Genomic DNA, 25,862 nt, shown 5'->3' on the forward strand with positions numbered 1-25,862 from the left:
TTTTTTTTTTTTTCTTGCCAGTTTCTGGCATTTTTTGGTAATTTTGGTCAAAAAATATCTCTTCAAATGACTTGAGTTTGCTTAATAATTGTAGCGAAACAGACCAGAAAATTACTTCGGGTCGTGTGGGTGTCTTGACATACAATCGCAATGACTTGTGACTGTAATTCCGGTCTCAATTATAGTTGTAAGTCAAGAACTACTGTATCCAGAAGGCCACATTTTCAACTACGTGTTAATTCTGTACTTAGACACCCCCCCCCCAATAATCAGCTTTCTCCCCTGAGATTCTGCAGATGGGTATCAAATGGTCCAGGTGTCTATTCCCCCTCCAGAATACTGAATATAGCGGCTGGGGAATTCTGGGGGTTGAAATCCCAATGCCTGAATAGTGACCTTGACCTCCCAGAATTCTCAGCAACAGTCATGAGGGCTAGGAAATTCTGGGAATCGAAGTCCACCTCTCTGGGAATGGTGCACCCACCCTACATCTGGGTTCTTAACATTGAATTGTTCCACAGCAGCCATCCGTTAACTCGAGGTATGTGGATCAATTCCTTTTTAGCAATGGCCTATCATCCCCTGGGGATTCTGGGAGCTGGCATCTGTAGAACCACAGATCTGGTTTCCAGATTTGAACTGCTCGCCTAGCACAGGGGTAGGCAACCTTGGCTCTTTTATGACTCGTGGACTTCAACTCCCAGAATTCCCGAGCCAGCCAGTCTGAGGGGAAAGGGACAGGCTTCCAAGCTGAGCCAGGCTGGCTCAGGAATTCTGGGAGTTGAAGTCCACGAGTCATAAAAGAGCCAAGGTTGCCTACCCCTGACCCAGCATCTCCTTTAGCCGTTCAAAACAGCCATTCAAAAGAGGGGGAAAAAAAACCCCAGAAAAACCACTGCTGTCCTTCCCTTCCCACACACAAACATACACGCAGAACCAAACTACACTGCAATCGTTCCAGTAACAGTCACCCTGTTTTGGCCATCCTGGCCATGACCCTAATTTCTCACAAAGAAACATTTCTCTCTCGCCCCTTGTTCCAGAATAACAGGCCAGAGCTGCTAAGAGCCCTGAAAAAAAGCCGAAGCTTAGGAAGGGAGATGCCCCTTCTGATACCCGTGGCAAACGATTGTCTTCACTCTGTCAGCCATGCCAAGACACAGTGCCCACACGCCACCACCGTGGGCGACTTCGAAGCATTTTAAAAGAGGAGGAGGAGGAGGAGAGGAAGACCTAGGGAAAAAAGCATTCAAGCAGGCACAAGGTGTCAACCGGGACTGGGTGCGAGTTCTCCCGACGGCCAGGCGGGTGGAATTATTGCAGAATCATCTCAGGAGACGCTGGCCCCTATTACGGGGAGCCGGTCTTCCCCACTGGGCCCCAACACCAAATCTCAGGAAGACTCGAACCAGGCACCGAGACAATCTCTGGAGCCCAATCAGCAGTTTGGTCCAGGAACAGGAGGATCACAATCCCCTCTGTCAACGTCTTCCCCCGAGCATCTCCTATGCCAGCGTAGTGGCCGCCATCGGCCACTAGCTCCAGGAAGGGTCTGCTCCACATACAGGGCCTCCGAGTGGCAGCCAGGAGAAAGCTAGTAGCTGCTTTCGTGACCGGTCAGGATGTAGAGGTTGCTGTGCGCCATGGGATTGTTGGTAGGGGTGCTCTCCAGGATGATGTCCCTGTAAGGAAGGGAAAAAGTGGGAGGGATGCAATTTTAAGAAGTGTGGACTTCAACTCCCAGAATCCCCCAGCCAGCATGCTTGAAGAGGTCTGAATCCCACAATTCCCCGGGCAGCATGCTTGAATATAGGTGGATTTTTAACTCCCAGAATTTCCTGGCCAGCATGCTTTAAACTGTGCGAACTTCAAATCTTCTCAACCTTGCCAGCTTTAAGATGTCTGAACTACAACTCCCAGAATTCCCCAGCTAGAATGCTTGAAGGTGGGTGGGCTTCAATTCCCAGAATTCCTCAGCCAGCATGCTTGAAGGTGGGTGGTCTTCAATTCCCAGAATTCCAGCCAGCATGCTTGAAGAGAGGTGGGCTTAAATTCCCAGAATTCCTCAGCCAGCATGCTTGAAGTTAGGTGGGTTTCAGTTCCCAAAATTCCTCAGCCAGCATGCTTGAAGAGAGGTGGATTGAACCGCTGAATTCCCTGGCTTGCAGGCTTTAAAATATGTGACCTTCAAATCCTAGAATTCTCTAGTCAGCACGCTTTAAGCTTCATAAATTTCAACTCCCAGAATTCTCCAGCCAGCATGCTTTACGATGGATGGACTTCAACTCCCAGCATCCCCAGCCAACATCCCCAGCCAACAAGTTGAAGTCCATACAGTAAAGCAGGTTGGTTGGGAAATGCTAAGAGTCGAAGTCCAGATACCTTAAAAGCATGTTGCTGGGGGATTCTGGGAGTTGAAGGCCATGTATCTTAAAGTTGCTGAGTTAGAGAAACACCCAGTCCAGGAGTCATCCATCGATCTACTCTGTCATCCTGAGGTTGCAAAAGGCCGACACTTAATTCATGACTCCGAACGGGTCAACAAGCAAAGTTCCCGGACATCAGAGAATTATGCATAGTGTGCAAAATGTTAGAAAGTGGGACATCCAGATCGCAGTATTCCACTTCAGATGTGTTGTCCCTCCCCGTATCAGAAGCGTTCTGAATTCTCCAGTGCCCGTCACAAGTGGGAACAAGGATTTTATAATAATAAAAATAATAAAGTTGGAAGGGGTCTTAGTGGTCATCTAGTCCAACCCCCTGCTCAGGCAGGAAACCCTATACCATTTCGGAGAAATGGCTGTCAAGTCTCTTCTTAAAAACTTCCAGTGTTGGAGCATTCACCGCTTCTGGAGGCAAGTAGTTCCACTGGTTAATTATTCTAACTGTCAGGAAGTTTCTCCTTAGTTCTAGGTTGCTTCTCTCCTTGATTAGTTTCCATCCGTTGCTTCTTGTCCTGCCTTCAGGCGCTTTGGAGAATAGCTTGACTCCCTCTTCTTTGGGGCAGCCCCTGAGATACTGGAACCCTGCTATCCTGTCCCCCCTCATCCTTCTCTTCATTAAACTGGACATACCCAATTCCAGCAACCGTTCCTTATATGCTTTAGCCTCCAGTCCCCTGATCATCTTTGTTGCTCTTCTCTGTACTCTTTCTAGAGTCTCAGCATCTTTTTTACATCATGGCGACCAAAACTGGATGCAGGATTCCAAGTGTGGCCTTACCAAGGCCTTGTAAAGTGGTATTAATAGTTCACGTGATCTTCATTCTCTCCCTCTGTTTGATCTTGGAATGCTTCCGGAATAGCCAGAAGTACAACAGTGTCTTCCTGCAATGGCTGGCCTATTTCTAACTTGAAGAAGACATGGTTTTCCTTCTTTAAAACGTGCGACTGGGATCTGTAGTGGAAATGGGGGCGCGGGGTGGGGGGCAAAGATTTGCAAACTACTGACCTCTTTATTGGCGACTCACCTGTGAGCACCCAAGACTCGGAACATCCTGGATTCGTCTGTGACCTCCTGCGTCACCTGTTGAGGTGCAAACCCATTTATTTATTAAATTTATACGCTGCCCATTTCATTTTTCAATGACCGCTGGGACGCTCCTCGCATCGTAAAAGCAATGTACGGTACAGATATTATGAATTAAAAATATTGTGATTCATGTTAAACGTTAAAATAAAGACAATACCGGAATAGCAGAGTTGGGAGGGATCTTTGAGGTCTTCTAGTCCAACCCTCAAGTAGGACACATGTTAAAGACCAACATACAAAGGGATGGAGTTGGGATCTTCGGTGAACGCTTAAATTATATAATCCTTCTTGATCCTTCAATGCCCTGGGGGGGGGGGGTCTTAATCACACAGGAGGCTGATTCTGAATGGTTTGTGGGTCAGTCAGTCTGTTGTGGGAACTCACACACCCTTGTAACAATTCGGTTATGAGCTTGAAGCTACAACACACTTAGGTTGTTTCAAATGGACATGGCATTTTTTTTTTAATGGTACTATTATTTTATGGCAAAAGACACCCTTTGTGTGTGGCTTGTTCTACTCACCTCACTGGATTCCAGGCTTCGGCCTTGCATGCCGTGTTTCCAGAAAGCCAAGACACTGTCTTGAAGGCACACTGTGGGGAAGCAGAGAGGTTATTAGAAGGCATCCTGTTTGTGCCTGGATGGGAGACCACCAGGTATAGACTAAGCTGGAAAGTTCAAATGATCTCAATGGAGAACTGCTTCTGTACTACAGAATTGCCAAGAAAATTTAACAGACATATCCCGAAAGCAGTGTTTCTCAACCGTAGCAACTTAAAGATGGGTGGACTTCAACTCCCAGAATTCCCCAAGCCAGCTCTGGAAGTCCACCCCTCTTCAACTTGCTAAGATTGAGAAACACTGCTCTGAAGCCACCAGGGATTGTTCTCACTTGAGAATTTTGTTTCTGTTCTTTTTTCAGCTGTTGGCAGAGAAAGTTGACTTAGAAAAATCCCAAGCAGGATAGTATTTGGTGCTAGGAAAGGATACCACTAGGAAATCACATAGATGGACCTCCCAGTTGGAAAGTCAAAACCTGTCCCAGAGAAAGGCAGGAGGGAACCTCTGCCATGTCATTGCCAAGAAGAAACCAAGTCTCAAAAAAGATGACTTGAACGAGACAATTGCAACCTGGAATTAAGGAGAAACTTCCTGACAGTGAGGACAATTAACCACTGGAACAGCTTGCCACCAGAAATCGTGGGCGCTCCGTCCCTGGAGGGTTTTTAAGAAGAGACTGGACAGTCACTTGTCTGAGATGGTATAGGTTCTCCTGCCTGAGGGGGGGGGGCTGGACTAGAAGACCTCCAAGGTCCCTTCCAGCTCTATTCTATTCTAAGGCCTTAAGAACACATGTTGACTCTGATCCCACTTTTTCTGTATTTTGTTTGTTGCATTTAATTTTTTTTTTAAAAAAAATGAAATGCATCAAATTCATTTTTTGGTCCTCTTGCAGACATTTCACCTCCAACTACCGTAGGTAGGTCCTCTGTGCTAAGATGAGGAAGCGCCACTTCCTTCTAGCACCGATGTTATCAAATAGATAACATGAAGTGTCTGCAAGGAAACAACCAACTCCGAGAGCATCAAGAATCCCACAGTCCTTTTCTTCCTCCTCCCCCCCACCCCCTCCCTTCTAGCACTGCTGATGTTCCCTACTTGGGTTGTGAAATGTCTGTAAGAAAATTACCGACTCAGAGAGCACCAAGAATCCCAGTCCTTTTCCTCCTCCTCTTCCTCCTCCCCCTCCCTTCCTTCTAGCACTGATGACGTTCCCTAGTTGGGTCATGAAACGTCTGCAAGAAAACCACCCAGCTCAGAGAGCAGCAAGGACCCCACAGTGGTTGTCATCCTCCTCCTTCTCCTCTTCCTTCTCCTCCTACTCCTCCTCTCCTCCTCCTCTCCACAAGCCCCCCTCCCTTCTAGCACTGATGATGTTCCCTAGTTGGGTCATGAAACGTCTGCAAGAAAACCACCAAGCTCAGAGAGCAGCAAGGACCCCACAGTAGTCCTCTTCCTCTTCTCCTCCTCCTCTCCAAAAGCCCCCCTCCCTTCTAGCACTGATGATGTTCCCTAGTTGGGTCACGAAACGTCTGCAAGAAAACCACCAAGCTCAGAGAGCACCCAGGACCCCTCATTTCAACCCTAAGTTACAAATACCTTTACGTACCAATGGTTTCAATGGGGAAATTGAAAACAAGCTCCGGTGCAAACACCCCCTGTGGCGTCCCCCGAAGATTCACGACTCGGACGCAGCCTGGAGGAGAAGAGAAAGGCTTTGAAGGACGAAGAGCCATCGCAAGAATGGGAAGAGAAAAAAAACGGAGGCCAAAAAAAGAAAAACTCCCAAGAAAACCGTTCATATGACAAACGATTGAGGGATCTAGGTACGTCTAGACCAGGGGTCTTCAAACTTGGCCCTTTTAGGATTGGTGGACTTCAACTCCCAGAATTCCTCAGCCAGGCACCAGTCATAAAAGGGCCACGTTTGAAGACCCCTGGTCTGGATCCAAGCCTGCAGTTTCATCAAAATGGCCGACTGAGGAATTCTGGGAGTGGAAGTCCACCAGTCATACAAGGGCCAAGTTTGAAGACCCCTGGTCTAGTCTACTGAAGAGAAGAATCAGGGAGAACATGATCATGTCATCCAAGATTTGAAGGGCTGTCCCAGAGAAGAAGGGGTTGATCTATTCTCCAAAGCAGGGGTCCCCAAACCCCGATCCTTGGACCAGTCCCGGGCCGTGGCATGCCAGCAACTGGTCCGCACAAACAAGTAAAGCCCCATCTGCGGGATGCAGGCAACACACACAACCACGCACCCTCCAGTCCACGGAAAAACCTCTCTCCATAGAACCGGTTCCCGGTGCCCAAAAGGTTCGGGACCTCTGCCACAAAGTACCACAGGGCAGGACAAAAATGGATGCAAGATAATGAAAGAGAGGTCCAACCTAGAATTAAGGAGGAATTTCTTGCCGGTGAGAACAATTAACCCATGGAACGACTTGCCACCAGAAGTTGTGGGTGCTCCATCACTGGAGGTTTTCCAAAACAGACTGGACAACTGTTTGACTGGGAGGGTATATATAGTCTCCTGCCTTGAGCAGGGGGTTGGACTAGAAGACCTCCGAGGTCCCCTCCAGCCGAAGGAGTCTACGTTTTAGAAGAACTTACGTTCAAAACAAACGAGGACAGTGTCTCGGTCCATCTGAGTGACGTGGCTGGCCAGGACGAGGGGACGCCCTACAAGAGGAGAGAAGCAAATGTTGCGCAACAAAGCTTGGTAAGCAAAATGCTGGTGTTTAAGTTGCTTTCCGGATGAATTAAAAGGGGAATTCTGGGAGTTGAAGTCCACATATTGGGGGGGGGATCATCAAACCTCAAAATTCGGAACATGAATTAAGGCTACGTATCTGGAAACGTGTCCAGCTTAGGACACACTGTACAAGTAGTCCTTGAATTATAGCTCCAATTGGAACCGGAACGTCCATCACTAAGCGATGCAGTGGTTAAGTGAATCACGTCCGACGTTATGCCTTTTTTTGCTGGGTTTGTTAAGCAGATCGTGCAGTCGTTAAGCGAATCATTGACTTTGCTTGTCGGAAGCCCCATAAGAAGGTCAACGTCTATGCCAGGGGCAGGCAACCTTGGCTCTTTTAGGACTGGTGGACTTCAACTCCCAGAATTCCTGAGCCAGCCACGCTGAGGGGAAAGGGAGAGGTTTCCAAGCAGAGCCAAGCTGGCTGAGGAATTCTGGGAGTTGAAGTCCACGAATCATGAGGGGGCCATAGTTTCTCCCATGCTGGCTCAGGAATTCTGGGAGTTGAAGTCCAGGAGTCATAAAAGAGCCGAGGTGGCCTACCCCTGGGCTATGGAGATGCTTTTGTACATTGGGGAAACAAAACAACCACTGCATAAATGCCTGACACAAGTTAGGAGAACAAAGCCATCAGGACAAGATTCAGCAGTCCGTCTGTAAGAGATTCTACAATCTGGTTCTCTCACCCACATTCTTTCCCTCCCTCTTTCTTTTCTTTTCCTTTCCTCTCTGTTAGTCCTTCATTCCTCCCTCCCATTCTATCTTTTCTTCCCTTTCTCTCTTAGTCCTTCCTTCCTCCTTTCCTTTCCTCTCTGTTGGTCCTTCCTCCCTCCCATTCTATCTTTCCTTTCCTTCCCTTTCCTCTCTCTTAGTCCTTCCTTCATCCTTCCCATTCTACCTTTCCTTTCCTCTCTTAGTCCTTCCTCCTTTCCTTTCGTCTGTTAGTCCTCCTCCCTCCCAATCTATCTTTCTTTTCCTTCCCTTTCCTCTCTCTTAGTCCTTCCTTCCTCCTGCCCATTCTACCTTTCCCTTCCTTTCTGTTAGTCCTTCCTTCCTCCCCCCCTTTCTATCTTTCCTTTCCTTCCCTTTCTCTCTTAGTCCTTCCTTCTTCCTTCCCATTCTACTTTTCATTTCCTTTCGCTTCCCCTCCCTTCCTTTTTGTTAGTCCTTCCTTCCTCCCTCCCTTTATATCTTCCCTTCCCTTTCTCTCTTAGTCTTTCCTTCTTCCTTCCCATTCTACCTTTCCTTTCCTTCCACCCCACCAAATATCCTTTCTTACTGGAAGGGCTGGAGCTGGTGTGCCCAGTGCTGAGCGAGAGGACGCTGAAGTGCAGCTCGGCCCCCGGCTGGTCGCTGCCGGTGACGCCAAAGCACACTTGCGGATACTCCTCCGTCTCCACGACCAGCAGCTCGAACAGGGAGAGGGGATCAGGGAGCAGCACAGGGACGTGCTGGCCAAGGAATAAAAAAGATAAAACAGAGAAAATACGGTGAGCAGCCAAGCAGAACCTGGGTGGCCCTAGAACAAAAAAAAAAAACAGGGGCTCCTGACGGCTCGCAGCCACCCACGTACCTTCAGTAGCATAAATTTCTGCAAAGGTTCGTACCACTGGAGGAGGGCCAGGCTGGAGGGCAGGGCGGCACACAGAAAGGTGTTTCCTGAGTAAGGATTTCGGACTGAAACACACCAAGAAGCACACAAACAGAGAATGGGATTAGCCACCCACTGCTGGTCTCGCCTGCGGCTGCTAAAGCCAGCAGGAGCTTCCCAAAAACAAACCCTGGTTGGCATCTGCCCAGTTCCAGAAGCCTTTTTCAAGGGGAATCTAATGCAGAGTGGTTAGGAGTCCCAAACTGAACACTTGTTATTCCTTTGTGGGCGTCCTTTTTCCCTCTCTCTTTCCCTCCGATCTCTCTTCCCTCCCTTCTTCCTATCTTCCTTCCTCCCTGCCTTTTTTTTTCCCTCCTGCCTTCCCTCCAATCTCTCTTCCCTCTTTTCCTCCCTCCCTCCCTTCCTTTCCTCCCTCCCTTTCTTTTTCCCTCCTGATCTCTCTTCCCTTTCCCTCCCTCCCTTCCTTCTTCCTATCTTCCTTCCTTCCTCCGTCTTTTTTTCCCTCCTGCCTTCCCTCCGATCTCTCTTCCCTCTCTTCCTCCCTTCTTCCCTCCCTCCCTTTCTTTTTCCCTCCTGCCTTCCCTCTGATATCTTCCCTCCCTTCCTCCCTCCCTTCCTTCCCTCCCTCCCTTTCTTTTTCCCTCCTGCCTTCCCTCTGATCTCTCCTTCCTTCCTTCCTTCCTTCCTTCCTTCCCCCTCCCTCCCTTATTTCCTTCTTTCATCTCCTTCCTTCCTTCCCTCCCTCCCTCCTTCTCTTCCTTCTTTTCTTCCTTCTTTCATCTCTTTCCCTCCCTCTTTCCCTCCCTCCCTCCCTTCCTTCCTTCATTCTTTCCCTCTCTCCCTCCCATCCTTCCTCCTTCCCTCCCTCCCTCCCTGTCTTTCTTTTTCCCTCCAGCCTTCCTTCCAATCTCTCCTTCCTTCCTTCCTTCCTCCCTCCCTCCCTCCCTCGCAAGGGCCATGCTGGCTAGGGAATTCTGGGAGTTGTAATTCATACTTCTAAAAAGATCACCATCCCAGAATTCTCAGCAAGGGCCATGCTGGCTGGGGGATTCTGGGAGTTGCACAGCCCAGCTCTGAAAGTTGGGGAGAGGCACAGTAAGAGTCCAGAGGCAAATTCAAAAGAGGTGACAAATCAGCTGAGAAGGAAGAGAAGTCGCCACTCACCGATTTGACACTTAAGGCAGCCTTTGGTGTCTGCTATCTTGGCCGAAAGGGCAAATTTCCTGCAACAAAAGGAATAGGATTTAAAACAGGAGTGATATGTGTGTGTGTGTGTGTGTGTGTGTACACATTTGTGTCTGTATATTGTATTGTATTGTATTCCATTTCATTATTCTATTCTATTCCATTCCATTCCATTTCCATTTTCTATTCCTATTTCTATTCTATTCTATTATTCTATTCTATTCTATTATTCTATTCTATTCCATTCCATTCCCATTTTCTATTTCTATTTCTATTCTATTCTGTACTTTCTATTCCATTCTATTCAATATTCTATTCTATTCTATTTCTATTCTATTCTATTATTCTATTCTATTCTACTTTCTATTCTATTCCATTCTATTCTACTTCTATTCTACTTCTATTTCTATTCTATTCTTCTATTTTATTCCATTTCCATTCTCCATCCTATTCCCATTCTCTATTCTATTCTATTCCATTCCATTCCATTCCAATTTATCCTAGGCAGCACCGCTTCCCCCCTCCTCTCCCAAGGCCATTCCCACCTTCCATTACACTTCCTTGGGGACCTCTGGCCCCTCCTCCCCCTCACCTCTGCCCACCTGGGGATGATCCTCTCCGTCAGTCGGTTGGTGGCGATGGAAAGAGGAACCGGACGCTTTTGAAGCTGACGACGTTGCTCAAAGAGACCCAGGAGATTGTGTGAAGAGACCTGGGGGGACTTTCCTGGAACGAGAAAAAGGGAATGAGTCTAGGTGGAAAAGGCTGAATCACTCTGCTTCTTAGTCTTTCTCCGTGCCTCCAACGCCGGAAAATGTCACAGCTGTTCCTTGACTTACGACCGTAACTGACCCCAAAGTTTCAGCTGCGGAGCGATACGTCTGTTAACCGAGCTTTGCCCCATTTTACCACCTTTCTTGTCGCCGTTGCTAACTGAATCACTGCGGTTGTTAAGTTGGTGACACATCTGTTAAATTTATCTGGCTTCCCCGTGGACCAAAGTTTCTCCGAAGGTCACAAAAGGGGAATCCCCTGACCCCGGGACACGACGACCGTCATAAATCACTTAAATATGGACAATCCCTTAAATATGAGCCAGCCGTGTGCTGCAGCTGCCAAAAAGCCAACACAGTGCTGGGCTGCATTAACAGAGGGACAGAATCAAGATCACGTGAAGTGTTAATACCACTTTACAATGCCTTGGTAAGGCCACACTTGGAATACGGCATCCAGTTTTGGTCACCACAATGTAAAAAAGATGTTGAGACTCTAGAAAGAGGGCAGAGAAGAGCAACAAAGATGATCAGGGGGACTGGAGGCTAAAACATATAAGGATCGGCTGCTGGAATTGGGTAGTCAGTTTAATGAAGAGAAGGACGAGGGGGGACATGATAGCAGCCTTCCAGTATCTCAGGGGCTGCCCCAAAGAAGAGGGAGTCAAGCTATTCTCCAAAGCACTGGAAGGCAGGACAAGAAACAACGGATGGAAACTAATCAAGGAGAGAAGCAACCTAGAACTAAGGAGAAACTTCCTGACAGTGAGGACCATTAACCAGTGGAACAACCTGCCTCCAGAAGTTGTGAATGCTCCAACACTGGAAGTTTTTAAGAAGACTGGACAGCCATTTGTCTGAACTGGTATAGGGTTTCCTGCCTGAGTAGGGGGTTGGACTCAATGACCTCCAAGGCCCCTTCCAATTTTATTATTATTATTATTATATAAATACGAACCAGTTGCCAAGCGGCTGAATTTGACCACAGGGATGCCGCAACGGTTGTTAAGTATGAAAAATGGTCATAAATCACTTTTTTCAGTGCCATTATAACTTTGAACAGTCACAGTAAATGAATAGTTGTTAATTCGAGGGCAATCTGTAACTGGATCCAACTGTTTACAAACTACGCCCGGTTTTGTGGACTGACAAATGATCTGGGACTAAATTCTCGTCTCCCTCGTCAAAGGTTTTCCAGCACGGCCAGAAAGATGCAAATTTGACTTAACAAATGTTCTTGGTTTTGGGGGCCATTCCAGAAAACTCCAGAAGCCCCTTTGCACAAAAAAAGCAGAAACGGCACCCAGAGCGAAGCAGCAGGACCGTACTTGCCTTTGCAAGTTTTTTAAACAAGGAGCCCTCCCCCCCCCAAAAAATTTAGCTGGCTCCAAATGTCCCCCCCGTGGCTGTCCTGTGGCCTAAGGGAGGAAGCCCTGGATGCCAAACCTTCTGTCCGTCCCAAAGCGCATCATCTGGGATGGAATGTTGTCCCGAACAGGGAAAAGAAAAGTTATTTCCCAGCCCTTGGAGACTCGCCTGCCAAAGTCAGGAGTGTGTTGTTGATGCAGTAGAGCCAGGAGCACCGGTGGGGAAGGAGCTGGTGAGAGAAAGGAGGGAGGGGAAAAGAAGAAACAGAAAGAGGGAGAGAGGAAGAGGAGAAAAAGTCCGTCAGTCTGGGTTATTTCAGATTAGGGAAAAGCACAGTCAGGACCCCGCCGCAAGGCAGGAAACACAGCAGCCAGATTGGTCTAGTCCAGGGGTGGGCAACCTCGGCTCTTTTATGACTCGTGGACTTCAACTCCCAGAATTCCTGAGCCAGCCACGCTGACGGGAAAGGGAGAGGTTTCCAAGCTGAGCCAGGCTGGCTCAGGGATTCTGGGAGTTGAAGTCCACCAGTCATAAAAGAGCCAAGGTTCCTGACCCCTGATCTAGTACTTAAGGCACCAAGCTAGAATCTAGGCGCTGGTGAGTTCTGTCTCAGTTGGCTGGCTGACTTTGGACCAATCACCAGGAGATAGCAATAGCAATAGCGCTTGGACTTATATATCGCCTCGCAGGGCTGTCTAAGCCAGTGGTTCTTAACCTTTTTAATGCCGCGACCCCCAACCGGTCGTAAGTCGAGGACTACTCAACTGGTGCAGCACCGTTTGCAGAATGGGACTTTTGGCGGGCTCAGCAGGGCAGAGACAGCCTGGACAATTCCTATTGGCTTTGGAAAGCCAATAGAATGAGACTCTATTCAAGAGAGTCTATTCTATTGGCTTTCAAAAGCCAATACAATAAAAGGGAGTAGCACAGCTAAGGAAAAGAGGAAAAAAATGGCGGATTGCGTTGTTTGGCGACCCCCGTGAAATGGTCGTTCAACTCCAAATGGGGTCCCGACCCACAGGTTGAGAACCACTGGTCTAAGCAGTTTACAGAGTCAGCATGTTGTCCCCAACAATGTGGGTCCTCAACAAGGTGAGGATGCTGAACGGTGAATTTTTGTTCCTCTTTAAGACATGAAAACCCACTGGGTGACTTGGGACCAGTCATCCGGAGACGGTGAGTTCTAGTCTTGCCTCAGGCACTAAACATGGCTGGGTGACTTTGGACCGATCACCAGGAGAAAGTGAATTCTAGTCTTGCCTTAGGCACTAAAGGTAACGGTGACCTTGGACCAATCACCAGGAGATGGTGAGTTCCAGTCTTCCCTTAGCATAAGAGGTGGCTGGGTGACTTTGGGTCAATCACCAGGAGACGGTGAGTTCTAGTCCCGCCTTAGGCATGAAAGCCAGTTGGGTGACTTTGGGCTGGTCCCCCCCTCTCTCTCAGTCCAATCCACCTCACAGGGTTGTTGTTACGGGAAAAATAGGAGGAGAAAGTAGTATTAGGTACGCTTGCCAGCTTGAATTATTTATAAAAATCACAAAAGTGGGATATAAATTAAACGAAGCAAGAAAAATGTCAAGCCAACAAAGTTCTTGTTAAATTATAGAGAGCCAAAAATCCAAACCCATCCATTGCAGCTTAAGCAGAGAGCAGAGGGTCTGCGCGGCCACAGGGTGGCTTAATCATGGTTTGCAGCAAAGGACCCCTCCCACCGCTTCTTTCCTTGTGTCTCTCTGCAGGGGACTTACCTTCTCCATCGTGTCTTCGTGGAGCTCGTGAAGGTTCAAGGTGTAAATGCCTTCCTCCGCTCCCACCACCAGATACAGATCTGCAAACCAGACAAGGAAAGTTTTATAAACCATGATTGGCCACGTTGAAAGAGAATACAATATAGTGGATTAGGAATAAAGAGATTTCTCTTGACTATAAATTCCCACCAGGTCCAACCTGCCCTGAGGGCTGATATTGTGGAGAAAAAATTGCATCTGTGTTTCTCAACCTTGCCAATTTTTAAGATGTGTGGACTTCAATTCCCAGAAGTCCTTAGCCAGCATGCTGGCAGGGTATTTCTGGGAGTTGAAGTCCGCCCATTTTAAAGCATTCTAGCTGGGGAATTCTGGGAGTTGAAGTCCACACCTCTTAACGTATCAAGGTGGAGAAAGACCGTTATGTCTGCCATCTTTTTGACGGAATGTCAGTTGCAGAAATCAACACGAAATAAATCTCTACCTCGTGTTTCCGGGTGGATCCACGTTGTAGCTGAGTTGATCTTCAGCGGGCAGCCGTTGAAAACTTTGGAAAAACAGGCTCCCATCTGGGAAAGGAGGAAATGGAATATTTGGATACTGGGTTGTGTCTGTGTGTGTGTGTGCAGGAAATGACTGAGATTTACTCCTCCGTTCTACAGTGCTTTTTATCTCATGTTTAGACTTCAGATCAAATCTGGCTCAGGAATTCTGGAAGTTGAAGTCCACAGATCATAAAAAGGCCATAGTTTCCGCCCCCCCCCCCACGCCCCCATTGTAGTCATAATCAGATTTTAGACTTTTCTAACCCCTCCAAGTGAGCAAAACTGCCAAATTTTCACAGTTTGCACCCAAGCATTTTGCAAAGCCGCCCACCTGCGTTGTCTCCAGGCAAAAGTTCATTTCAGCTTATTTTCACATTTTACAGTATTCGTCACGCACCACACAAACTCACAGCCCCCGAAATACACACCACTGGCTTTAAATAACACACCCTAGCTGTTCCCTGAAACATATTTTCCTTTTTTTAAAAAAATGATATCCATTTCTCCCTTATCAACACACTGATTTGAGGGCCTGGCTTTTTTCCTTGCCAGATTCAGTGGGTGGGAAAAAAAAGCTGGTTGCTTTCCGATTCAGTTCAGTTGGAAAGTAGCAACTAAAATTGGCTTGTGTTAAAATATAAGTTCCAGGGACTCCTGGACTTTATTTGAACATGGGCTTGAACATCACAACAAACTAAATACATAAAACAAAAACAGACAACAAATAAAAGAAAAAACAATTCTGAGCACGTATTGGAACGTTTTATTCGAAGACAGAGGAGCATCTGAACGCAGATCTTTTTAAATATTTGTATTTTGTTACCTTTTACTAATCCAGGTGAATGGTTAATAGGGATTGCTAGTCCCTGTATGATATGCCATATATGCTAAATCAGGGGTCTTCAAACTTGGCCCTTTTAGGACTTGTGGACTTCAACTCCCAGAATTCCTCAGCCAGGCACGCTGTTTGAAGACCCCTGCGCTAAACAGATAAATCAATCCAGGAATTCCTGTCGGTAGGAAAGAAGCAAACAAAACTTACATGAACTTTGGGTGTAGGAGGCAATCCATGGCACAGCAACCTCTGAAAAGATGATGGACAGAGAGGGTAGCATTAAAGGAACATTTTTTTTAAAGTTCCCATTATTATTTTTTTAATAATAAGAAGAAACAAGGCTGTCTCTAATCCCATTCCTCGCTCAACCACAGACTTAATCTTCCTGCTTTGGTGGGACTCCTTTCACAAAATCAAAAAGTTCCCAAAAAAGGGAACTTAAGAGGTCTTCTAGTCCAGCCTCCCGCTCAGTTCAGGATTTTCTACAGCAGTGGTTCTCAACCTTTTTAATGCTGCGACCCCCCAACCGGTCGTAAGTTGAGGACTACTCAACCGGTCGTAAGTCGAGGACTACTCAACTGGTGCATCACTGTTTGCAGAATGGGACTTTTGGCGGGCTCAGCAGGGCAGAGACAGCCTGGACAATTCCTATTGGCTTTTGAAAGCCAATAGAATTAGACTGTATTCAAGAGAGTCTATTCTATTGGCTTTCAAAAGCCGATAGAATAAAAGGGAGGAGCACAGCTAAGGAAAAGGGGGGGGGGGGAAATGGCGGACTGCATTGTTTGGCGACTCCCGTGAAATGGTCATTCGACTCCAAATGGGGTCCCAACCCACAGGTTGAGAACCGCTGCTCTACAGCATCCCAGACAGATGCCCATCCAGCCTCTGTTGGAAAACCTCTACAAAGGAGAGCTCACAACTGCTTGTGGCAGGTTGTTCCACAGGCTGACAGCTCATACAATCAGCCACTTCCTTTCAAAGTCTAACTTGAATCTCCTTGCTTGCCATTTTATCCTGATAATTCTGGCCCTGCCCTCTGGAGCCATCCAGGAGAAGCCCACGTTCTATTCTCTACAGGTGGTCCTCGGCTTACAATAGGGGTCTTCAAACGTGGCCCTTTTAGGACTTGTGGACTTCAACTCCCAGAATTCCTCAGCCAGGCACGTGTGCCTGGCTGAGGAATTCTGGGAGTTGAAATCCACAAGTCCTAAAAGGGCCACGTTTGAAGACCCCTGACTTACCAGCTTTGATTTAGTGACTGTTCAAAGGTTCAACAGCATTGAAAAAATTGACTATTTCTCACACAACGGTAGCAGCATCCCCGTGCTCACATGATCAAAATTGCAACTGGCATGTACTTATGACGGTTGCAGTGTCCTGGGGGGGGGGGGTCATGTTATCCCCTTTTGCGACTTTCCGACAAGCAAAATAAACGGGGGAGCCAGACTAATTTAACAACTGTGTGGCTAACTTAACAACTGCCGTGATTCAGCTATCGATCAGAATTCCCCAGCCAGTTATTTATGCTGGTTGGGGAATTCTGGGAGTTGAAGTCCACAGGTCTTAAAGTTGCCAAAATTGGGGACCCCTGTGTGGTAGGTAGGGATAAAAAGCTGGCTGTTTATCTGCACGGATATATTTTTTTTTCCTAAGGCTTTCGTAATTGCCCCTTTTAACTTGGTTTCCGTCTGGCTTTTAACTTGCTCTTATTTCTAGCTTTTCCATCACTAGGCTGCTTTATCGGTAAATTGCCTGGGGCGTATTGAAATTGGATAAATGAATAAAATAAAAGCCAGCCATTCTTGGAGGAAATAGAAAAAAGGGACGACAGAGAATGAGATGGCTGGATGGAGTCTCTGAAGCAGTAGGTGTGAACTTAAATGGACTCCAGAAGATGGCAGAGGACAGGAAGACCTGGAGGAACGTTGTCCATGGGGTCGCGATGGGTCGGACACAACTTCGCAATTAACAACAACAACATTCTTGGAGGAATCTGACTGCCCTGCCCAACTCGGTGTGAAACATCCTGATTTGATCACACTTACAGTAGCTTCCTCCTTCTTCTTCATCGTGGCCCACTCAGTGGAGAGCAGGCAGTCTGCAGGTTTGGAAGAATCCACCCCCGGAGGGTCTGGCGTCCCACCAAACGCCCCGTTGCCTATTGTCAAAAGATAAATAACAAAAGCAACTTCAAGCTGCTGCCCGAGGGATTCTGGGAGTTGAAGTCCACAAGTCTTAAAAGGGGCCAGGTTTTGGCCACCTCTGCACTAGACATAAATATGCCTCTTTATCAAATAAATGGTCGGTCGTATGGATCCGCAGCGTGAGAGCATCTGATGATCACTTAAGTCTCGGAATGCAAAGAGAAAGATGCTGAATCTCCTCGTTCCTCTTTACCTGGGACAGTGTGGCCCCTCGGCCCCTCTAGATCCGCGCGCTCCCCATCCTGTTCCCAAGGAGCCTTATAGGAGAGCTCCAGGTTGAGGAAATCCCAAAAAGGGCCTCTTTTGATAGTGCTGGAAAAATCTTCCCCAAGTCCATCGGTCTGCTGTTCTTCCTGGGTCTGCAGGGAAAAAAAAAAAAAAAACAGAAATATTTGCAGAATGAAAAGGAAGTGGCTGTTTCAAGGAACTGGTGCTGTTTGGAGACCCCAGAACCATACCTGATCCGTAGGACGTGCCGGGCGGATCGTTAGACTCCTATGGAAGAAAAGACATTTTTTAAAATAAATAAACAAATAAAATAGAAGCAGAATAAAAGAATGGAGAAAAGTTGAAAGATGTCAACCGTCCCGTTGGCATATGCAGCCAAAGAAGCTCTTGGGACATTATTTTACCAAGAGTATAACTTTGCTGATAATTCCACATAGGGGCAGAAGAAGCAAAGCCAGTTCTGAAGTTTTTGCACGGGAAGTAGCAATAGCACTTAGACCTATATACTGCTTCACGATGCTTCACAGCCCTCTCTAAGCGGTTTACAGGGTCAGCCTCTTGCCCCCAACAATCTGGATCCTCATTTTACCGACCTCGGAAGGATGGAAGGCTGAGTCAATCTTGAGCTGGTCAAGATCAAACTAGTGGCAGTGGTCAGAGTGTAGCCTGCAATACTGCATTCTAACCACTGGGCCATTAATAGAATAGAATAGAATAGAATATGGGATGGGATGGAATGGAATAGAATAGAATATGGGATGGGATGGAATAGAATAGAATAGAATAGAATATGGGATGGGATAGAATAGAATAGAATAGAATAGAATAGAATAGAATAGAATATGGGATGGGATAGAATAGAATAGAATAGAATAGGAATAGAATAGAATATGGGATGGAATAGAATAGAATAGAATAGAATAGAATAGAATAGAATAGAATATGGGATGGGATGGAATAGAATAGAATAGAATAGAATAGAATAGAATAGAATAGGAGAGTAATGTGATAGGAACAGAATAGAATAGAACAGAACAGAATAAAGAATAGAATTAGAATATAGAACAGAACAGAACAGCACAACCCCCTTAACGGCCGCCTTGATTAGCAACAGAATTCTGTTCTCAATTGTGATCATAACCCGAGTCTCACCTGGTTTGGGTGGCAGCCATATTGAGGCCACCACCAAGATGGCCCCCCAAAAGATGCTGAGCTGGGCAAGGCGGTCGTTTAAACGTTTTATTGGGAACAGGAGACAACCCACCGGGTTTAATGTTGGCCTGTCTAAGGAAGAACTCTGCTAGCTCCCCAGAGTTTCTAAATTGCTCTCCGCCGCCTCTTACCTCTCTTCCAGGGCCTCTTCGACAGACTGAAGCAAGCTCCTAAGGAAGGGGGAAACATGGTGCTAAGTTACCCATCAGTCGTTCGGTCTGCGCATCACACCAAGCCACAGTTTGCCCCCCTCAGGGTTTACCCAAAGGTGCTTTTTCAAAAGACAACTGGACTTCCTTGTTTTTCCCTGAAGACGTTTCCCTTCTCGTCCAAGAAGCTTCTTCAGTTCTGACTCAACAGTGGAGGACGGAAGGATGTATATTCCTTGCAGTCATCGGGTCGTTGGTATTCTCTCTTGAGAGTCGTTGAGGCCACTTGGAGGTTTATCTGCACCCTCAGGGGCCCCTGAATAGTTCAAATGGGTGTGGGGCCTTCTTGGAAGTGCTGAAAGGACTGTGTTGTCAACACAACGAACACACTGAAACTCCTTTCAGCAGTTCCAGGGAGGTTCCACATCCAGTTGCACTCTTCAGGTGACCCTGGGAGCACAGATACACCTCCAAGTGGCCTCAACGGCTCTCAGAAAGAGTACTAATGACCAGATGACTGCAAAGAACATAACTCTTTCCATTTCCCCATTCCCCAGTCAGAACTGAAGAAGCTTCTTGGGCGACAAGCAAAACAAGGTGTTGGTTATCACCTTTAAAGCCCTTCATGGCTTAGGACCAGGTTACTTACAGGACCGCATACTGCTGCATAGTTCCCAGAGACCGGTGAGGTCCCACAGATTGGGCCTCCTTCAGGTCCCATCAGTCAGACAATGTCGGCTGGCGGGCCCTCGGGGAAGGGCCTTTTCTGTGGTGGCTCCGACGTGGTGGAATCAACTTCCCCCCCAAGATTCGAACTACTCCCACCTTGCCGGCCTTCAAGAAAGCCATTAAAACTCTCCTGTTCCGGCAGGCCTGGGGTTGATGTCCCTGGGGGGTGCCGGGATACGATTGGGACATGCTGTATGAATGCATTTATTTTTATTGTTATATTTATTGTTTTAATTTTGTACGCCGCCCTGAGTCCCTAGGGAATAGGCGGCATATAAATTTTATTAATAAATAAATAAATAAATAAACATCTTCAAGGACAAAGTCCAGTTGCCTTTTGAAAAAAAAAAAAAAAAACACTTTTGGGATAACCATGACATGGATGACGGAGAATCTCCATAGGCATCCATCGGGGTTTATTAGCCAAACCACGAATTGGCTGGGTTTGGGCCACCCACCAGCGTGGAATCAAACCCCACTACACAACACAGGCTTTGTGCAAACCCTGAATTAACAAAACTTCATGTCTCTGTTTGCGCAGCATGCTTAAGACAACATCGTTTGATCCCAATTGGCATTCTGCAGCCAGCCCGGGTTTAGACAGCGTGAACTCAGCTTAAGAGTTTCAAAGTGGCAGAAATTAGCTGCCCGTGTTTTCACACTTTGCCACGAGGGCAGGTCCATGGCCCAGGCAGGGTGGGGATGGGAGGAGGGGAGGAAAAGCACCCCCACCCCACCTTTGCTGCTCCCCTAAATTCCTTACTCTCCGTCTCCAAGCACCATCCAATTCTCTTCCTCTTCTTCCGTCTGCAAAAGAGACAAAATAATTCATATTAAACAGGCCAAAATGAAGGCGGACTGCTTCATTTCCTACCCTGGCCTTCAAAAAAAAAAAAGAACTGATGGGAGCATACGCGTAATCCTCAAATTACGGCCGCAATTTAGCAACGCAAAATTCCTGTTGCTAAGCAAGGCCGTTGTTAGGGGAGTTTTGCCCCATTTTACAAACTTTTTTTTGCCCCAGTTGTTAAGTGAATCATTGCAGTTGTTAAGCTAGTGACATGGTTGTTAAACTAATCTGGCTTCCCCCTTGTCAGAAGGTCGTAAAAGGGAATCACGTGACCCCCCCCCGGGACACTGCGACCGTCATAAACAGTTGTCAAGCATCTGAATTTTTATCACATGGCCACGGGGATGCTGCAACGGTTGTTAAGCGTGAAAAATGGTCATAAGTCCCTTTTTTCAGAGCCGTTGTGACTTTGAACGGTCACTAAATGAACTGTTATAAGTTGAGGACTGCCTGTATTCCATATCCGGCAAACTGGAAGGAGAAAAGAGGTTTTTGACTATCTTCCCAAAGCATTTCTCCAAAGGAAAACTACCAACTTACGTTATGCACGAAGAATTCTAAAGCCCCGTTTGTTTCGGCACCCGTTAAAGGATTGATACTCTCAGCTACAAACCACGTTTTACAAATTGACCGTGGCTGGATTCACGCAAGGGTTAAACAATAGGTCAACACAGATACACACTTGTGAAGGCCACTTACTGGGTTGCTCCACGGCTCTGTTTCTTTCCTTAGCGGGGGGCCGAATTTAACCTGGTTAACTGGAAAACAGGAACAATTTAAGGATCAGCCAGAGAGGCAGAGATGAGAGTCCACTCACTGGTTTTGAAAACTCAAAACCCCAGATTTTAAAGGTCCTTTGCAAGGAATGCAACAAGGAATTAGAAAAGTGGGCCATTTTGTCCTGACTTTGGATCACAATCTGCCAAGATTAGTAACCACAAGCGAGGTTGCATGAAGATCCCTCAACGGAGCTGAGTTCTTTAGGGGAAAAAAATGTTTTACATTTCTTATCCTGCATTATAGAATTATAAGCGCTGGGAGGGATCTTGGAGGTCATCTAGTCCAACCCCCTGCTCAAGCAGGAGACCCTATCCCATTTTAGACAAATGGCTGTCCAATGTCTTCTTAAAAAGCTCCAGTATAGCAGCACCCACAACTTCCGGAGGGAAGCTGTTCCACCAGTTAATTGTTCTCACTGTCAGGAAATTTCTTCTTAATTCTAGGTTGCTTCTCTAATGATCTTCTACCTACAATAATAAAGTTGGAAGGGACCTTGGAGGTCATCTAGTCCAACCCCCTGCTCAGCCAGGAAACTCTATACCATTTCAGACAAATGGATGTCCAATCTCTTCTTAAAAACTTCCAGTTTTGGACTATTCACCACTTTTGGAGGCAGGTTGTTCCACTGGTTAATTGTTCTATCAGGAAAGTTCTCCTTAGTTCTAAGTTGCTTCTCTCCTTGATTAGTTTCCATCCGTTGCTTCTTATTTTGCTTTTAGGTGTTTTGGAGAATAGCTTGACTCCCTTTTCTTTGGGGCAGCCCCTGAGATATTGGAAGACTGCTATCCTCTCCCCCCTCGCCCTTCTCTTCATTAAACTAGCAACCGTTCCTTACATGCTTTAGCCTCCAGTCCCCTAATCACCTTTGTTGCTCTTCTCTGCACTCTTTCTAGAGTCTCAACATCTTTTTTACATCGCGGTGACCAAAACTGGATGCAGTATTCCAAGCGTGGCCTTACCACGACATTATAAAGTGGTATTAACACTTCACGTGATCTTGATTCTATCCCTCTGTTGATGCAGCCTAGCACTGAGTTGGCCTTTTTGGCAGCTGCAGCACACGGCTGGCTCATACAGAAGTGGTGGTTTACTAGACTGACTTGCTTTGATTAAAGAAAAGAACACAATTAACTTGGTTTCCATTTGGAAACCGCTTCTGGGCTTTGTGCTTGATGTGTCCAAAAAAACCAAACTCTGATTTTGGGTTTTGCCGATGACTTAGGTTTGTGGTTATGGAAATGGCTAGTACGTGTTATTATATAAAACGGGGGTAGTCAACCTTGGCTCTTTTATGACTCGTGGACTTCAACTCCCAGAATTCCTGAGCCAGCTAAGCTGGCTCAGGAATTCTGGGAATTGAAGTCCACGAGTCATAAAAGAGCCAAGGTTGACTACCCCTGATATAAAACTAAAACGTTGTGCTTTCATGTTATTGTAAGTCAATGTTTTTTCCCTTTTTCTCCCCTCTCCCCTACACTTTTGACTCTTCCCTTTTTCCTCCGTTATTTTACCCTGATTGCCACTTTTCTTTGTATTTCTGTGTTTCATATTTTGATAAACTAAATAAAAATTGTGAAACCAGAAGACCTTTCCAAGTAGAAAAAACAAAAAACAAAAGACGTTGTCCACTAGGACAACCTGGATCCCTCCCACACCCACTGCTGTTGAGCCAGGTACCGCCTCACCTGTACCTGTGCATCTGGTTTTCCTGGCCCAAGTGCAGGACCTTAATTCCATCCTTCTCCAGGGCATCATTTCTTCCCCACATAATCTTCTCTCTCTAGCCAGGCCTCCCACGTCTTAGAAAAATGTGTTAGCGCAGCCATGCCTTGCATGCAAACGTACATACGCACCAGAAAGGAATTCTGACATATGGGTTAAACTGAATGACTTACGCTGGATTTCTGACAGGGTGCCTTCTGCCGGGCCACGTGGCTTACTGGAGCAGATTTTATCGGGAAAAACGTCATAAGCCTGAATTGGGAGGGAAAGACATTTTTTGTTTGTTTGTTTGTTTGTTTCCAATATAATAAAAATATCCTGTTCAAAGCACAACGGCGCCCTTCGAGATGGCAGTCTGTTTTGCCCTAAAAAAAAACCCCAGCTTACATTCATTCAATCATTGTCATCAGAGGCAAGATTGACATAGAATGGCATAGAATAGTTGCTTCTCAATCTTAACTACAGAATAGAATAATAGGAATAGAATAGAATAGAATAGAATAGAATAGAATAGAATAGAATAGAATAGAATAGAATATAGAATGGAATGGAACAGAATAGAAAGTAAGAATAGAATAGAATAGAATGGAATAGAATAGAATATAGAATATGGAATGGAATGGAATAGAAACTAAGAATAGAATAGAATAGAATAGAATAGAATAGAATAGAATAGAATAGAATATAGAATGGAATGGAAAAGAAAGTAGAAGAATAGAATAGAATAGAATATAGAATGGATGGAATGGATTAGAAAGTAGAATAGAATAGGATATAGAATGGAATGGAATGGAATAGAATAGAAAATAAGAATAGAATAGAATAGAATAGAATAGAATAGAATAGAATGGAATGGAATGGAATAGAATAGAATATAGAATATGGAATGGAATGGAATAGAAACTAAGAATAGAATAGAAGAATAGAATAGAATAGAATAGAATAGAATAGAATAGAATAGAAGCTGGAAGGGACTTGGAGGCCATCTAGTCCAACCCCCTGCTCAGGCAGGAAATCCTATACCATTTTGGACAAATGGCTGTCCAGTCTCTTCTTAAAAACTTCCAGTGTTGGAGCATTCACCGCTTCTGGAGGCAGGTTGTTCCACTGGCTAATTGTTCTCACTGTCAGGAAATTCCTCCTTAGTTCTAGGTTGCTTCTCTCCTTGGTTAGTTTCCATCCGTTGCTTCTTGTCCTGCCTTCAGGCGCTTTGGAAAATTGCTTGACTCCCTCTTCTTTGGGGCAGCCCCTGAGATATTGGAAGACTGCTATCCTGTCCCCCCTCGTCCTTCTCTTCATCAGACTAGACATACCCAATTCCAGCAACAATTCCTTATATGCTTTAGCCTCCAGTCCCCTAATCACCTTTGTTGCTCTTCTCTGCACTTTTTCCAGAGTCTCAACATCTTTTCTGTATCAAGGAATGAACTTTTCCCAAGTTTGCAGTGAAAGCGATTAACTTAATTCCCATCCTTGCCCCCCCCCCCATCGTGAAGCACCCAACACAACTCGACAACTGCACCTCAAAATCCCCATCGTCCAAGGCGGAAGCGGTCAGTTCAGGGTTTGTGGCTTTATCCAGTAATTCAATGACTAAAACGCGGGCTAAGGGCTGGCAGACGAAAGGGTGCTGGAACAGAAGAGAGATCCATTAGCCGACGGGATCAACAACGCTCCCGACTTTCATTGGAAGTTCGTTTCCCCAAAGGGGACGCTAAGATTTGCTACACCTGGGAGCACCCCAGTCCCAAAACCTCCCATAATACCTTGAAGCTGCCTTAGGCATGAACCTAGCCAAGAGGGACAGCCTCCTGGAATGGGGAAGCAGGAAGTCCAGTTAAATATCCCATAATCCCCTGGAGTGACACTACCTCAGAATACAGATAGTCCTTGACTTACGACAATTCATTTAGTGACCGTTCCAAGTTACAACGGCACTGAAAAAAAAGTGATTTACACTTATGGCCACTGCAGTACATCTCATGGTCATGTGACCGGAATTCAAACACTTGGCAACCGACTCCTATTTATGACGGGGTCACATGATCTCTTTTTGTGACCTCCTGACAAGCAAGGTCCATGGGGAAGCCGGATTCGCTTTACAACCGTGTCACTTAATTTAACAACTCCAGTGATTCCCTTAACAACCGTGTCCAGAAAGGTCGTAAAGTGGGGCAAAACTCACTTAGTAAACAATCTCGCATAGTGACAGAAATGTTGGGCTTAATTGTGGTCGTATGTCAAGGACTACCTGTATTCTGGGAAAATAAAATGACAGCTGACGGATCGCTCCACCATCCCAGTGGAGACGGTGTGATCTCCGTTCCTGAGCTGTTTCTAGACAATTTTGATTTTGGAGTGGGGTTTTTTTGTGGGCTAATTTTTACCCATCTCCCAGCCTGGCGTTACCTGCAAGAGTTTTTCTGCCACCGGCCGTTTCCGAGGATTTTTGGTCAAAGAGAGTTTGAGGAACTGGTGAAAATCGGGAGACCTGGAGGGATAAAACAGGAAGTGCAGATGAACAGAAAAATTCCTAGTAGCCCGGGAGAAGAATTGTGTCTCTTACACAGCCACATACTCACCAACACGCCTTATCTTTTAGCTTTGGAGGCTGGAAGTTGCTCTTCGCCATCAACATCAGAGCCCTGAATGACAAGAGAAAACAGAGTTAGCACCTCTTTCTTTTTTTCCCTTTCGTTTTTAAAGCAACTTGACAACTTTAAGACTTGTGGACTTCAACTCCCAGAATTCCTCAGCCAGCATGAGGAATTATAATCCAGAAGTCTTAAAAGTTGCCAAGTTTGACTGGCTGAGGAATTCTGGGAATTGAAGTCCACAAGTCCTAAAGTCCCAAGTTTGACTGGCTGAGAAATTCTGGGAGTTGAAATCTAGAAGTCCTAAAGTTCCAAGTTTGACTGGCTGAGGAATTCTGGGAGTTGAAATCTAGAAGTCTTAAAGTTCCAAGTTTGACTGGCTGAGGAATTCTGGGAGTTGAAATCTAGAAGTCCTAAAGTTCCAAGTTTGACTGGCTGAGGAATTCTGGGAGTTGAAGTCTGCAAGTCTTAAAGTTG

At 46.2% G+C, this 25,862-nt stretch overlaps 1 protein-coding gene across 1 annotated transcript in view; it reads right to left on the reverse strand.

Annotated features, from left to right (window-relative positions):
• The window catches only part of MAP4K2 (mitogen-activated protein kinase kinase kinase kinase 2), a 46,298-nt gene continuing 20,436 nt past the window's right edge, over positions 1 to 25,862 (reverse strand). Inside the window, exons 10-32 of the mRNA XM_039366139.1 lie at positions 25,374 to 25,436; positions 25,201 to 25,282; positions 24,314 to 24,421; positions 22,965 to 23,043; positions 20,989 to 21,047; positions 20,203 to 20,246; positions 18,693 to 18,731; positions 17,580 to 17,616; positions 17,315 to 17,480; positions 16,963 to 17,075; positions 15,122 to 15,163; positions 14,019 to 14,103; positions 13,538 to 13,617; positions 11,955 to 12,015; positions 10,248 to 10,371; positions 9,625 to 9,683; positions 8,422 to 8,525; positions 8,128 to 8,299; positions 6,704 to 6,772; positions 5,703 to 5,789; positions 4,055 to 4,125; positions 3,470 to 3,525; positions 1 to 1,682 (exon numbers count right to left, since the gene is read on the reverse strand). Of these exons, the coding sequence (XP_039222073.1) occupies positions 1,595 to 1,682; positions 3,470 to 3,525; positions 4,055 to 4,125; positions 5,703 to 5,789; positions 6,704 to 6,772; positions 8,128 to 8,299; positions 8,422 to 8,525; positions 9,625 to 9,683; positions 10,248 to 10,371; positions 11,955 to 12,015; positions 13,538 to 13,617; positions 14,019 to 14,103; positions 15,122 to 15,163; positions 16,963 to 17,075; positions 17,315 to 17,480; positions 17,580 to 17,616; positions 18,693 to 18,731; positions 20,203 to 20,246; positions 20,989 to 21,047; positions 22,965 to 23,043; positions 24,314 to 24,421; positions 25,201 to 25,282; positions 25,374 to 25,436 (1,888 nt within the window). The 3' untranslated portion in view covers positions 1 to 1,594. The remainder of the gene's footprint in view (positions 1,683 to 3,469; positions 3,526 to 4,054; positions 4,126 to 5,702; positions 5,790 to 6,703; positions 6,773 to 8,127; positions 8,300 to 8,421; positions 8,526 to 9,624; positions 9,684 to 10,247; positions 10,372 to 11,954; positions 12,016 to 13,537; positions 13,618 to 14,018; positions 14,104 to 15,121; positions 15,164 to 16,962; positions 17,076 to 17,314; positions 17,481 to 17,579; positions 17,617 to 18,692; positions 18,732 to 20,202; positions 20,247 to 20,988; positions 21,048 to 22,964; positions 23,044 to 24,313; positions 24,422 to 25,200; positions 25,283 to 25,373; positions 25,437 to 25,862) is intronic.

The sequence above is a fragment of the Crotalus tigris genome, unplaced genomic scaffold (genome assembly GCF_016545835.1).
Source record: "Crotalus tigris isolate CLP2741 ecotype Arizona unplaced genomic scaffold, ASM1654583v1 scf7180000020245.1906669, whole genome shotgun sequence".
NCBI classification, from domain to species: domain Eukaryota; kingdom Metazoa; phylum Chordata; class Lepidosauria; order Squamata; family Viperidae; genus Crotalus; species Crotalus tigris.